General features: G+C 34.1%; 1 protein-coding gene across 1 annotated transcript in view; it reads left to right on the top strand.

The window, feature by feature from the left end:
• The window catches only part of PLOD2 (procollagen-lysine,2-oxoglutarate 5-dioxygenase 2), an 80,853-nt gene that overhangs the window by 52,128 nt on the left and 13,988 nt on the right, over positions 1-14,737 (top strand). The window contains exons 7-11 of the mRNA XM_012804916.2: positions 917-1,014; positions 6,855-6,956; positions 10,336-10,461; positions 12,153-12,274; positions 13,955-14,059. Coding sequence (XP_012660370.2) covers positions 917-1,014; positions 6,855-6,956; positions 10,336-10,461; positions 12,153-12,274; positions 13,955-14,059 — 553 coding nt within the window. The remainder of the gene's footprint in view (positions 1-916; positions 1,015-6,854; positions 6,957-10,335; positions 10,462-12,152; positions 12,275-13,954; positions 14,060-14,737) is intronic.

Genomic DNA, 14,737 nt, shown 5'->3' with positions numbered 1-14,737 from the left:
AATGAGAAAGGCCTGCTGTTGGCTGTCTTTCTTAGAGGTTTCTTTTCCCTCTAAGTATTTCTATTTCTTTCTTATTTTCTTAAAGCTTATTTCTTTCTCAGTCCATGTTCTCTGAATCCTGCTCAAAGCACCATTTGTCAGTGGCATTCACTATCCCGCTTCTGACACCACTTGTCAGGGCCCGAGACTGGCCAGGTCTCGGGCCCAGCTTAGGTAGGTTCTGGACGCGGACCACTAAGCTACCTTGCTCAGGAACAGTTTCTCTTAGGAGCTTGAGGGCTATCTACTTTAGCTGGAGAGAGAGAGTGAGAGAGTGTCTTAGAGAGAATAAAGCAGCCTTCTTAGAACAGATAGGTCTTAGTCTTTAGCAGAGCTTGGTAATCTTCGGCAGAGAGATGCCGTGCTGGCGTTCTGCAGGTAGGAGAGGAAACAGAGTCAGCAAGCGTGTCCGTGTTAGAATGCATATGCTTTTTGACTGCCTGCTCCTCCAGCCTAATATAAGGCTGAGCTCGTGCCTCTCAACACCACAGGTGTAGAGACTGCCGATTCACCAATGCTCTCATCTCGCGAGCTCTCTCATGCTTGTTAGAACTAAATCTCTCTCCATGCTCTTTCACCAAGGAGTTCCATTACAGGTATTTCCTATAACTCACTCCTCCTAGCCATAGGCTATATAGGCTACTACAACCTGAGTCTTTTTTTAATGCCTGGTTGCAGTGATTAAGGCACACCTGAGTGTGTATCTGTCTTATTGTCCTCTTTCAACTGGGGATCTGCTGACTTGAAACAGGCAAAGTTTCTAAAAGTATCACAGCACATAGAATTTGTGTCCATGACAAATTTCACAGTAATACCACACAGACATATAGACACACACACACAAATTACTAAAACCTGTTTTCTCTTTTTAACCCAGATGAAGTTGTTTTAAAATTTGAAAATGGTAAAGCAAGAGTTAAGAATACATTTTATGAAACATTACCAGTGGCAGTTAATGGAAATGGACCCACCAAGGTGAGTGACAGTGACTTCTACCTGGCTCCGTATGTCTTGGAGACAGACTATGGAGTGATATGTGGAACGCCATCTTTAAAAAAATATTTAGAAGGCTTTATTTTGGTGCTAACATTTTACTTTCGTCGTCTTTTATACAGTATGACATCAGACAATTAAGTTCACAAAGTCATCCTAGAAAAAGTGCTAATATCTCATTGCTGAGTATCACCAGTCACCTTTGAAGTGCTCCCCTTGGGAAGCTGTGCACTGACGTCAATGCCTAGTGCACTGTTCAGAGCGTTTTTTGAGCTCTTTTAATGAAATGGCTATTAGAGGTGTCATCATACGAAGTCTGACAATTAAGTTCAGGAACTTATTCTAGTAAAAGTACTTTAAAGAGTGGACTAGTTGCCGGCATCAGTGCATAGCTTCCCAAGGGGTGTACTTTGAAAGTGATGTAGTGATACTTAGCATGAGGTATATGTAGCAATTTTCCTAGGATACATTCCCAAACTTAATTGTCATCTGTATTCATGCTAATTTATCACAGTGATTATTTACCTTTTTTCCTGAGTCTCTTATGAGGCCTTTAGCCTGTGAATTACAGAAATCACATGTATCTTGTTTATTTTTGTTTCCCTGGGGTCCAGCACATGTATAATATATACGAGGTTTTGAATAAATCTTGATTGAATGTCAAGAATCTATAAACCGTTTAATGACCTAGCATTATTCTCTCGAGTGGTAAGGCAGATTTGTTTTTTTCTGGCAAGGCAAACAATTATAAAATTCAGTAAATTTCCCTAGGAATATTTGATGAATGAACTCATAACTTTCCCCAGGCAAATTGGCTAAATGGACGTATTTTGTCTCTGAAGTCTTTTAACCTGTGTAGTTTCTGTTTTAGCTTTCTGTGTGTGATACCGTTAGTGCCAATTGAGCAAGAGCTAGTACAACCCAATTTCCCCCCAAACTGAATAGTGTGCTGTTCCTACTTGGTAATAAACTGTGATACTTTAATCAAACCTGAATGTCTTTAAAGAATGAGCTTGGTCCTGAGATGGGTAAGGCCTGATCTTCAGTGATTTAAATTCCTTTGAAATTTCTATGAGATGTTTACTAGAGCATTAAAGAGTGACTAAAGGACTTATTACAGGCAAAGAAGCACTATTCCTTAATAATTTAGAGGGACCCTATGTGTTGCAAGAAATGTTAAGTCTTCTTGCAAAACGTACAGTTGGGCTATCACTGTTTTTTTCATTTTAAGCTATGTGAGGAGCCTATTATCTTTTTCCTCACATGAAAAAGATATCTATCCTATCTAGTTAATTTCTTTCTTTTTTCTTTTCTTTTCCTTTCTTTCTTTCTCTCTCTCTCTCTCTCTTTCTTTCTTTCTTTCTTTCCTTTTCTTTTCTTTTCTTTCTTTTTTTTTTTTTTTGACAAAGTCTCACTCTTTCACCCAGGAGAGGGTGCCATGGCATCTTAACTCATGGCAGCCTCAAACTGGTGGACTCAAGTGATCCTCTTGCCTTAGCCTTGCTAGTAGCTGGGACTTCAGGCACCTGCCACAATGCCTGGCTAGTTTTTTAGCAGAGATGAGGTCTGGCTCTTGGTTAGGCTCCAGCTCCTGAACTCACCATCCTCAGCCTCCCAAAGTGCTAGTATTATAGGCATGAGCCTCCATGCTGGCTCTAGTTAATTTCTAATTATTCTGTGTGATAATAAAAAACAGAGTACATTTCATTATAAAAATTATTTTAGGTATAAAATAAAAGCTTGAGAGAAATTGTACATGTAAGCATTCAATTACTGTAATACTTTATTTCATAGTATTATGTTAAAGTTAAATAGATTCACATGAGTATATCATGTTACATTCCCCTTGTCCAAGCTGATGGGGAAAGAAAGCAGACTACTCTGAACTTTATTATAACTTTATTATAATATATATATATATAATTTATAACTTTATTATAACTTTTAAAAAGGTTGAAAAGATTTTTTGTGTGTGTTAGTCTTGCCCTTGGTTTCATGTATTACCTTGTTTAGAGAGGGATATTTTGTTAGTAATTTTGAACTGTAATATTGATCTAAATGACTGCATTTAAGCCAATTTTTTCATTTAAAGTTATGTATATAACCTGTAAAAGATAAGTGTGTTTATAGTAACAAAATATATAAAAAGGAGTTTATTTTTTAGCTACTTTCTTGAAATGTCATGCTATTAGAAAGAATAATTTAAAAATTATAAGTCATTTTAAAAATCACTTATAGCTTCTTTCAGTTCTTATATATTTTCAGTTTATATCTGAGAGAATTCATATTTTTCATTAAAAATTTTATGTTTCTCAATTAGCATTTTATTTGAAATATTTCTATATTCTAAAAAATTCTTTTCATGCTTATCTAGATAATAATGTGAAATAAATCAGGTTTTAGATAGACATGATTTCAGGTTTGAAACTTTACTTTTTATTCTTGAAGCTTATTTATTTGTATTAATATAAAATGCTTACTTTAATGCCCAGCCTTTTAAAAAAAATACATGAATTAGATAATATGTATCTTAAGTTAATCATTATGAAATTAGTGATATTTTTATACAAAAGGAAATTAAGCATGAGAAGATCAAATTACCTGATATATATATGTTTATAGAAATATATATATGAAAATACATATATTCATACACATATATATATGAAAATACATATATTCATATACATATATATATGAAAATAAGTCATTTCTGAAGTTAATTTGATTTGTGTTAAAAATAGGGGCTTTACTTTTGTATCAAAGCCACACGTGGGTGGGTCACTATGACCTTGATTCACTGGATAAATTTTGAAAGGAAAGAAAGAAGGAAAGGATTTGGTTAGACAAGTTTCTCTGCCAATGAAAATGACATCATACTTGAAGACATTTTGATATTATGAAAGAATAATCAGGAAAATACTACTACTTATTAGCCTGGGAGTGCCCAGAGTGACGCCACTACGTAAACAGTCTTCTATTCTTCCCACAACTGCCAGCAGAAATATCTGCAGTCCTTATGCAGAAAACAGATGTGAACAGAGGGTGGCAGTGACGAATGCCTTCTGCCTGTGTGGTGAGACAGCTGAAAGAGAGAAGTTTCCAGTCAAAAGTGAAATAACTCAGAAAGAGAAAGGCAGATACTGTACACTCTCGCTTATAAGTGGAGGCTAAATAATGTGTATACATGGACAAAGACAGTTTAGGGAAGAATAGTTTAGGGAAAATCGATAATAGATAATAAATAAAATTACTATACTTTCTGTGATTTTAATACCCAGTAGTAGTAAGAGCCTTGGAGAAGGACGGGTAGGAGAGTGGGAGTGGGGTGAGGGATGAGAAATGACTTCATGGGTACGAGATACACTATTGGGGTGGTGGTCACACTAAAAGCCCAGACTTGACCACAGTGCAACATGTTCATGTTTCAAAACTGCACTAGTACCCCCCAAATTTATACCAATTAAAAGAAATGTAATGTTTCTAAAAATCTTAATTATCTATGAAACAAGTTGACATAAAAAGCAGAAAGTAGAAAAGTTACAAAATAAAGTTTTAATTCTGAAAACTAAAAGTTATGCCTTTTTATATTTTAACCTTTTAAAACTATCAATCATTCTCCTATTCATACAGGGATTCTATTAGACTAATCAATAATTCAATGATATAAGTAATAATTTTTTTATGAGATTTCTAAGACAAAGAATGTACCAGCTTTTATGTGTGATGGGGAGTTTAGATATGAACAAAAACATTTGGGGGATTTTTCTTTTCTTAAAAAAAAATTCTAGGATATTTAAAACCAAACTGTGCGTTTCACACTAGCAATTTTTCATCTGTCAGAAATCATGCTTAATTGAGGATGTATTTTTCTGTAAATCTTTTTTTCCTTCAAAACCATATTATTTTGTAAAACAGAAGTGATTGATTGTTTGAATTTTTCATTTGAAAATTAACAGTAAAATTTTTATTTCTGTTTTTATTATAAAGGCAGATAAAAGGACCACATTAACTCATCAAGTGTCATGAAGAAATGTCACAAATACATGTTTCCTGCCTTATAATTTGTTTCTTGAATTATAACGTCCTCCAAGATGACTGTGAATGAGTTACTTGTCCATGTCTTTTGAGTTTGCTGTAAAGATTAATTGTAGCTATATTTACCGTGTTTGTGTGATACAAAGAATTTCTCACCTTTAATTAACAGTGTTCTTGTTTCAGCAGCATTTATTTCAGTTTCAGCACAATCAAAACATTTGGACAGACTCCCAGATATTTGGGAGGAATGTGCTAACGTGGTACTCGACGGACTACCTCCTCCAGTCCACATTAATCATCTCCCTGAGGGCTGTAAGAAGCTAGAAACATCTAGTTGGCAGTTCTTTACGTTTTTTGACCCCCATATTTAACATTTAACATATGGACATTTTCTCTTTTTAACCGCCATATTTAGCAGCCCATAGGCATTTTTTCTTTTTATTTCACCCCAAGTTTCCAGTAAATAATTATTGATCCAATAAGCATAATGAGGAGTCTAAGTGCTTCCTCTTGATAGCGTGGGGCAAAATTATAGGTTTTAGAAAGGATGAGAAGAAAACTACAAATGCTCTTACTACTACTAGGTATTAAAGTCATAGAAAGTTTAGTAATTTTATTTATTTTCTATTATCGATTTTTCTCTAAACTGTTCTCACTGTAGGGAGGGATATTCAAGATATTTTTGAGGATTTAGAGCAAATCTTACTGAGTTTAGCTTTGTCTCCGCTTGTTTTTGCTCACCCCTCTCATAACACACACACACACGCACACACACACACACACACATACACGATCACAGATTTTACAGTTAAAAGGATGCCAGTATCTGCTTAAGGTGAGAGGAGTCTCAGTGGAAGCCGCTGAGAGATCTGAAGAAGACATCTGTGGAAAGCAGAATCGCTCTTTAGCTTATTGTTGATAGGATTTGTGGGGTGACTGCCCTAGCTCAATTAAAAATGCTATCTTTTGGTTTGGTGCCTGTGGCTCAAGCGGAAGCAGCTAAGGCGCCAACCACATACATCTAAGGTGGTGGGTTCGAATCCAGCCTGGCCCGCCAACAACAATGATGGCTACAACCAAAAAATAGCCAGGCGTTGTGGTGGGTGCCTTGGTCCCATCTGCTTGGGAGGCTGAGGCAGGAGACTCGCTTGAGCCCAGGAGTTGGAGGTTGCTGTGAGCTCTGATGCCATAGTACTCTACCCAGGGGGACAGCTTGAGGCTTTGTCTCAAAAAAAAAATGCTATCTCTTCCTGATGCGTGCCCCTGAGGCACTGCTCAGATGCCTAATTTGTAGTAGGACAATTTCCTAGAAGAGCTTAGTGCCTCTCAGCGATGAAAGTTACTCATTATTTGTTTTGTGTAGTGACATGTTGGTCAGATGTCACATGACTATTATTCTATTTACTATAGGTGTCTGGCCTTTAAACATACTTATCTTATTATGAAATTACTGTGCATGTGACTCGTATTTCTTTTTTTGCTAAGAGGTTTCAGCCCATTTAAACTGTGTTTCCTTGTTTGACATATTTCTTTTTAATTGTGTTTTCCAGTATTAATACTTGTATGATGTGAAATTAAATGACCTTTACTTTTTCTTTTGCCATTTCTACTTTGTCCTGATTTATGATTTGTGTGCACCTCCAGGTGATATATTACTGGAATTACTAAAGAAATGCAGTAACTAATGCAGAAAACAGGATTTGAACTTAGATGACCCCTAGAATGAGAGAACATTAGTGAGAGAGGCCAATGTTTTTTTAATGCCATTTTCCTTCCTTTATTAGATTCTCTTGAATTATTTTGGAAACTATATACCTAATTCGTGGACCCAGGATAAGGGCTGTACTCTTTGTGAATCTGATACGATTGACCTGTCTGCGGTAGATGTAAGTGGAATTGGTTATGTGCAGAATATAGTTATTAAAAGGTACATTGTCATAAAATGCTGTGATTCATAGGAGAAAAAGGTAAATTATTTTATAGTTTTGATTATATGGTAAATAATGGACTCACCATGTTAAAACACAGTGACTCAGAAAATTACTAAATTTGTGTTTCTTAACTGTTTCTAAAAGCAGAGCCTGTTAATAGAACCCTATGGAAGGGATGTGGTCATTACTATTTCATAGCTTACTATGACTGGGTACTTGTGTGCTGTTTTAGTCTGTTAGTTTGGTCAAAGCATTGAGTAAAAATTGAAGAAAAATCATTACAATGCTTCAACATTTTTATTGACTAATTTTATATGTACTTGATTTTCAAATTTGATGATTTAAAAAATAACATATAATTACAAGGCTGTCCTAACTATATATAATAACTGACTTAAGCATCATAAAGCCCCTAACATAGGTAATGTTACTGACTCAGTTTCACAAATGAAAAATCTGAGGTACATATAGGTAAGTAATTTGCTTGGGGCACATTAAGTGTTGGAGTGGGGATCTGAGTTTAGATAATCTGGCTCCAGACCTTGTATTCTTGGCCCCTGGGAAATTTTATCTGTATGTCATATACATACTGTGTATCAGGCATGATGTATCTTGTATGTATTTCATAGAGAATCATATTTTATGATTTATACTTTGAGGGCTGGAAATACTTATTATTAATCTATAAAACATTTTTATGGTTCCTTGTTCTGTCTCAGCCAGAGCAGTTTTAGGATATCCTGTAGTAACGCTGTTCTTCCAAAAATTTCTCTAGTGACTTAGAAGAATACTGTGTGTGGGAATGATTGGATTCCAGGATGTTACTTTGACATTAAGACTGATTCTTCCCTTTATTCACCATAGGTTACTGAGTACCTCCAGCATGCCACATAAATAGAAACAATGTAGGCAAAAGTAAAACTAGGAAAATAGTTATGGTGATTCCCCAATCCAGGCAAATACAGAATACTTATACTGTCATATACTCAAGCTCCAAAATTCAGTTCTTATCACTGTTTAAAAGGAGGATGAAGAGTAACTTGTGTACATTTAGGAGTTTATGAATAGAGTCTATTTTACGTGAAAATGTTTTTTGGCTCTTCTATTACATAACATGCTAAACGTTTCCTATCTGGAAAGAATGTCAGAATATTTCTGAATGAAGTTGCATATGAAATGCCTTAAAAATTCATCCCGAGATCTTTTTTGCTGAAAGTAGTGTATTCTGGAGTAAGAGTTAATACTTTTCATCTGTTTTGTTTCATGTCATAAACTTTCTGGTGCAAAGATAGAAAAACACTTAGATTAAATTTTTCCTCTGTTTGCATGTAGGAGTATATTACTTAATTCTTAAACTATTTTGTATTAGTGCCTGTTAAATATGCTAGAAAGGAAAGCTGTTCATTCCATTATACAAAGTGAAACTATGTGCTTTCTATATGCGATTATCATAGAATGGGCATATAACAATTAAAATTGTGTGGATAGTTAAATTCCAGGCCTGTCGTGTTTTTAGATGTAGCTAAAGGCAAGTTCTTTTATATGTAAGAATAATAGTGACCGTCTCAGTGGGTCGGTGGTTAAGTGAAACTTCACATACACACATATGACAAATAGATATGATGTATATATGTTAATAAAATGATATTTTATATGTATAAATTCAATAAATATGAAATGATCAGCCTCCAATAAATGCTGACTATTATATTGTTACCACTATTATATAATAACAAACTTATTTTCTTGTTTTTTTTTGTCGAGACAGAGTTCTACCCTTTGCCCTGAGCAGAGTGCAGTGGCATCGTAGCTCACTGCAACCTCAGACTCTGGCTTGTAGGCATCCTGCTGCCTCAGCCTCCGAAGCCACTGGGATTACAGGCGCTCGCCGCGGCACCCGGCTGGGTTTTTCCATTTTTTTCCATGAGTTGGGGTCTCACTCTCGCTCAGACAAGCCTCGAACTCCTGAGCTCAAGCAATCCTCCCACCTCAGCCTCCCAAAGTGCTGGGATTACAGGCGTGAGCCACCGCGCCCGGCTATAACAACAAACTTAGATTAAAAATAGAAATATGCAGTGTGAAAGCCCAGCTTTTTGTCTAATACTCAATGTGTTCTGAGTCACTTAACTTTTTTAAATCGAATTTTCCTCAGCTGCAAGTTTGGAAAAATAAATCACTTCTAAAGCTATTATGAAATTGATATGAAATGCATTATTTCATTTGGTAAGAGAGAATTGTGACCTACTTTTAACTTATTTTTTTCCTATCAAATAGAGATCTTTTATAAGGGAAATATTTTATATGTAGCTCTTGGTATCTGTTTATTCATTTAATAGTATTCGGGTAAGTGAAAGAATTGATATACAAAAGAAATATGCCAGCATACAACATGTACTTTTATGAAAAAAAATAAGTTATAATACCATATGTGAAAAAATGGGAAGAGGTAACTAATTCAGTACTTAAATATATATGCTGTTTTAAAAAATCTGTAATTTTTAAGATCAGGCTTTAAGGCATGACTATCTTCTATATAGTTATGACAATAACAGTGTTACAGGGTGGATGGGCATCTGTCTTCCCATCCGATTGTACGTTTTTGAAGCCAGGAACTTTCATTCCTTTTGCTAAGTGTTACTCATCACAAGGAACTGTCCTGTCTAGTGGATATTTCCGATGTTATTACACAATGAATAAAAGATAAACCACACACTAAAACACACCTAAAATATTTGAGAAGACATGTAAGATAGCTATGCTACATATGATAAAATATATTTATGAAAGAAAATAGCTTTTCACTGATATGATAGAATAAGTAAAAGACAATCGGTAAAATGAGAGTAAAGAGGATGTTTAAGGATAAAAATAAAGTCTCAAGTCCTCCACGATCACTTTTATTGAACTACAAATTAAGCACTAAACCTTATGCATGGAAAAGAAAATGGAAACACAATGGGCATTTTGGTTTCCTGGATGAAGCTGTTGAAAAAGCTTTCAGATATGAAGAAGTTTCTTCAAGGGCTGTAATAGAGGAAGCGTTGACTGGTGGAGTAGGCCGTACCTTTAATTACATTCATATAATAAATACGGCAGTGAGTTTCCTCTTTGAACCTAACTCATAACCTAGATGGGATTCAGTAAAGTCTTTTTAATGGGGCCCACAAAAATTTATTTCAAGTGTTAGAGAACTGCCACAGGGCAATTAAGATTTAGCAGATTATGTTCAATTGAGATTCTAAACGTTTTATGTTGTACTGATTAAGATTTGAATAGAATATAAAATAAAACCACACTGACGATAATTTATTTTTGTGTTTGGTATAAAACAAAGGTCCATCCAAATGTAACAATAGGTGTTTTTATTGAGCAACCAACTCCATTCCTACCTCGATTTCTGGATCTACTGTTGACACTGGATTATCCAAAAGAAGCACTTAAAGTTTTTATTCATAATAAAGTAAGTATTTGAGAAATGAATATTTTATGTGAAAGCTATTTTGTGGTTTGGGGGGAACTAACTGTTAGTTATGTCTAAAAAATGTGACTGGGCTAAATTCAGTGGAGAACGTACATCCCTGCCTTTTTGGTACCTAAGGATTTTAGAATCTGGAAACTCATCATAGTACTGGGTGAGCCATATGGAAATGTCAGTTTTTGTGGATCAAAAATGGCTAAGTATTATTAGTTATTTTCATATGACTTAATTTAATATATAATGAAGGAGATGTAAAAGGCCTTACATTCCTTTGGCTTTGGGTTCTTTTATAGAACTGGTCATTAAATTCTTTGCAATTGAATATATTATGATAACAGCAGAACTTGAAAAAGCTTCCAGACAGGATGTTGTTTTGATTTGATTAATCACACAATGGCATGCACTCCCCACAGGATTTCGATACCGTTATTTCCTTCAAAAATGTCCAGAGCCTCCGATTACCTCCCACAGATAATCTTGACTTAAAGACATTTTTCCTCAGTTATCTTGTTTTATCCATATCTCTCTTTACTGTTCCAACATTTGCATTTAACATCACCTGGAAAGGCTGCATAACTGTGAGGTGTGTCATTTTCTGAGTCCTGTTTCAATTCCTTTTGTTTGCATTGTTCGTACAACTCAGCTAATCACGGACCTTTTCCAGAAAACATTGCAAATTTGCAGAAAATCAGCTTAACTAGGTTTGAAAGAGTGAAACACTGTGTATTTCCCTTGTAAAATGTGTCATAACATATATGTACTTACACTAACTGAAGTGTTTTGGTTTGTTTTCACGTATCGTGTCTTTTGTTCATATTTTCTCTACTTTCATAGGTCCTTAAATTCCTCAATGGCTGGAGTCTTTTTTTTTTTATCTTGTCTTTTATTTGACATTAACTTGATGCAGCTTTTACGAGAAATGATTTTTAACAAGCTGTGAAAAATACCAAATTTTCGGAAAGCTTAGAGACTTGATACATGAAAAACTCTGAAGTGCTCTGATAATGGAGATGGTAATATTATCTGCATCTCATCACAGTTGAATTGAATCGCACAAATTGACCATATTCATGTTGGTTCCCCATTAATCTGTCAATTAAATTTCATTAAACTTCCCTTTGTTTTCTAAACACAAAACTTTATACATAACCATTAATTTATCTTTCTGGCTTTAAAGAATATTGTGCCAATTTATTTTGTAAAATATGATTGTTTATATTTCCAACTCAGATTAATATCTATCGTATTTAATAGATATTTTTTTCCCAGAATCTTATGACATATCCAAGATGATTCTCTAAAATTCTCATGGAATCACAACCACTTTTCTTTATCCAGTTAGAAACATTTTATACTATTTGGAAGTTAGTTGTTTATGCAAGAACGTGTGAAGGATTTTCAGTACTTATGCAAGGAACTATCTAGCAGTACATGTTGAATGAATTTTGACATATCTTCTCCTTTGAGAGATATTAATATGTATTTTTGATTTCTCATGTGCCATTTAAATGATATTTTCATATAACATGTGTAATATAGTTATTATTTTGTCTGTATTTGAATGGTTATGTGGATTGTAGAATTCACAACTTTGAATTTGACGCACGCCCTGCATATGAATACCTCAGTTACTGCCTCAATTTCTAATTTTTGATTTTTACAATATGTTACAGGAAGTTTATCATGAAAAGGACATCAAAGTGTTTTTTGATAAAGCTAAACATGAAATCAATACTATAAAAATAGTAGGACCAGAAGAAAATCTAAGTCAAGCGGAGGCCAGAAACATGGGAATGTATGTTTTAATAAATTTAAGTTTAAATTTATTCAATCATTCTACTATAGAACATTTTAAAAAATAAACTTTTTTTTCAAAATTAATATGCTAAACTTGGGTGTCTCAACTATTTCAGTCTGTCTATACACACACAACAGCAAGAATATGTCTGTGTTTGTATTTATTTACATGTAAAGGACCAGAGAAGTTACTTACATTTTTTCATTCAACAGCTAGAAGTCCATGTATTTTATCAAAGTATGAATTGAGCTACAGATCAAGATTTTAAAAAAATGCAGATAAATGAATAATATGACTGCCATAGCTGTGACTTAAAATTAAGTTTATTATTTGAAGGTTGTGTCAGGTAAAACTGTGTATAGGAGTAGCTACTTCTCCTAGTGATCTAGAGAATAGCGTGATCCCCAGAAGAGGTATTTTAGGCCCTTTGTTTATCCTCTGCAATGCTTTAGACTATTAATAAATTCTGGTAATAGTAAAAAACATGTATTCAATGAATGTTAAACAGATATGCCAGGCAATGAGTTTAGAGCTGCTGGAAAAAGGGTAGAGATGTGGTTTCTCACCTTTAGGGAATACCTTATCTACTACCGTGTTTCCCTGAAAATAAGACACTGTCTTATATTTATTTTTTCTCAAGAAGACACACTAGGGCTTATTTTCAGGGGATGTCTTCCTTTCTGCACCGAAATGCTCACTAGGTCTTATTATTGGGGTAGGGCTTATATTTAACAAATGCATAGAAATCCTACTAGGGCTTATTTTTTGGGTAGGCCTTATTTTCGGGGAAACACGATAGGAACCCCAATGCCTTGACTCTGGAAACTCAGGCTCAAGGTGATGGATTCTATCTGGGAGGGGATGATATTGGAATAGGCAGAAAATAGGGCTCTGAGAAACCAAACTGATGTTGTTACTAACAGGTCCATAACTTATTCTTTGGAGAATCCCTTGGCCCCACATTCAGAACTTTCTTTAATATTTTTCACAGTTGTAACAAGTTTTTCTGTCTAGTATCCTGTTGGGCAGTTTCTTAGAAAAGTACACACAGCAGCAAAAAGTGATAACAGAGACATACAGTGTAATGGGGATCTCAGAACTAGGAAAGGGATAACCCCAGTTATCACAACTAGTTCATTCCCTGGTATTCCTGATGATAATTTTACAGAGGCTACCAGGAAAAGCAGACATAGGCTTCTTACCTCTAGTAAGAAGGGAGGAGAATAACTATCTTAGAAATAATTCCACACAAATTATATTTAAAAATATTAGTATGTAAAGGTCATATAATTAACTTATATCTGAATTGTTGAAGATACATTTTGTTTACATGTGCATGTGTAAGAAAAAACATTTTGGTTTGCGAAAAAGTTCATTAATGCGTTGAGGTGAATTACTTTTCCTTATCAGAGAAGATTAGGTATTAAATTAGAAGCTGCCATTCTGACTGGAGGCTTTGTACTTTGAAAAAATATATTTTTATCTGGCCTAAAATTTTAGTGTCAATCTGCCTATGAAATTTGTGTTGATAAGTTGAGCATTTTAAAATTTAAGATAATATTTATCCTTTTGAATATTTTCTCATTCTTTTGGTTAAAATTTGTTTTACATGTAAGAAGCTTTATATTAATATTTTTCAACCAGTAGTTATTTATCTTATCTAATTCTCATTGGCAGGGATTTTTGTCGTCAGGATGAGAAGTGTGATTATTACTTTAGTGTGGATGCAGATGTTGTTTTGACAAATCCAAGGACTTTAAAACTTTTGATTGAACAAAACAGGTACTATTTAAGGTTCACTATCTGATTTATTAAAATGGTAGTTTCACACATTTATGTAGATATACTATAATTACTTGTCTGTGTTTAGTAAATTGTAGGAACTTTCATTAAGATTTTTTTTTCCATACCTTAAAACTTTCCATTCTAATTAATTACTTTTCTTTTGAAGGAATCATAGAAATATTTCTAACTGATAACTAATATTATTTATAATCACAAAAATGATTATATTTGGTGCATTTTTCTATTTCAGTCTAGGTAAAATTATGATATATCTGATACTGATAAAGTTTAGAAACATTTTATTCCCTGTAGATATATTTAAATAGAATTTCATAAAATTTACAACCTAAAAAGTTATGGATACAGAGCTCTAGTTCTTAAGTGTAGACCAGGCGTAGTTTCTTATGTTGACCATTTGTTGACCAGCTTGTTACATTCCCTTGGGTGATCAGCTTACAGAGGTGATCAGCTTACAGAGGTGAGGTTTCTTTCAGATTCAATTAGAATTTGAAAGGAATTCCAGAATTTCAAATCATTCTCTGACCAGATTTGTAGTTTTACTTACTCTTGAAGTGATTATCACAGGACAGTGCCTACTTTCATTTAACTGAATTGGGAGAAAGACATTATATGTATGAGCTTATAATATTAGTCCTTATTTGTTAATAGTGATAT

This window comes from Otolemur garnettii, unplaced genomic scaffold (genome assembly GCF_000181295.1).
Source record: "Otolemur garnettii isolate 467f Iridium unplaced genomic scaffold, OtoGar3 scaffold00032, whole genome shotgun sequence".
Lineage (NCBI taxonomy): Eukaryota > Metazoa > Chordata > Mammalia > Primates > Galagidae > Otolemur > Otolemur garnettii.
This window is presented reverse-complemented; position numbering and strand designations above follow the sequence as displayed.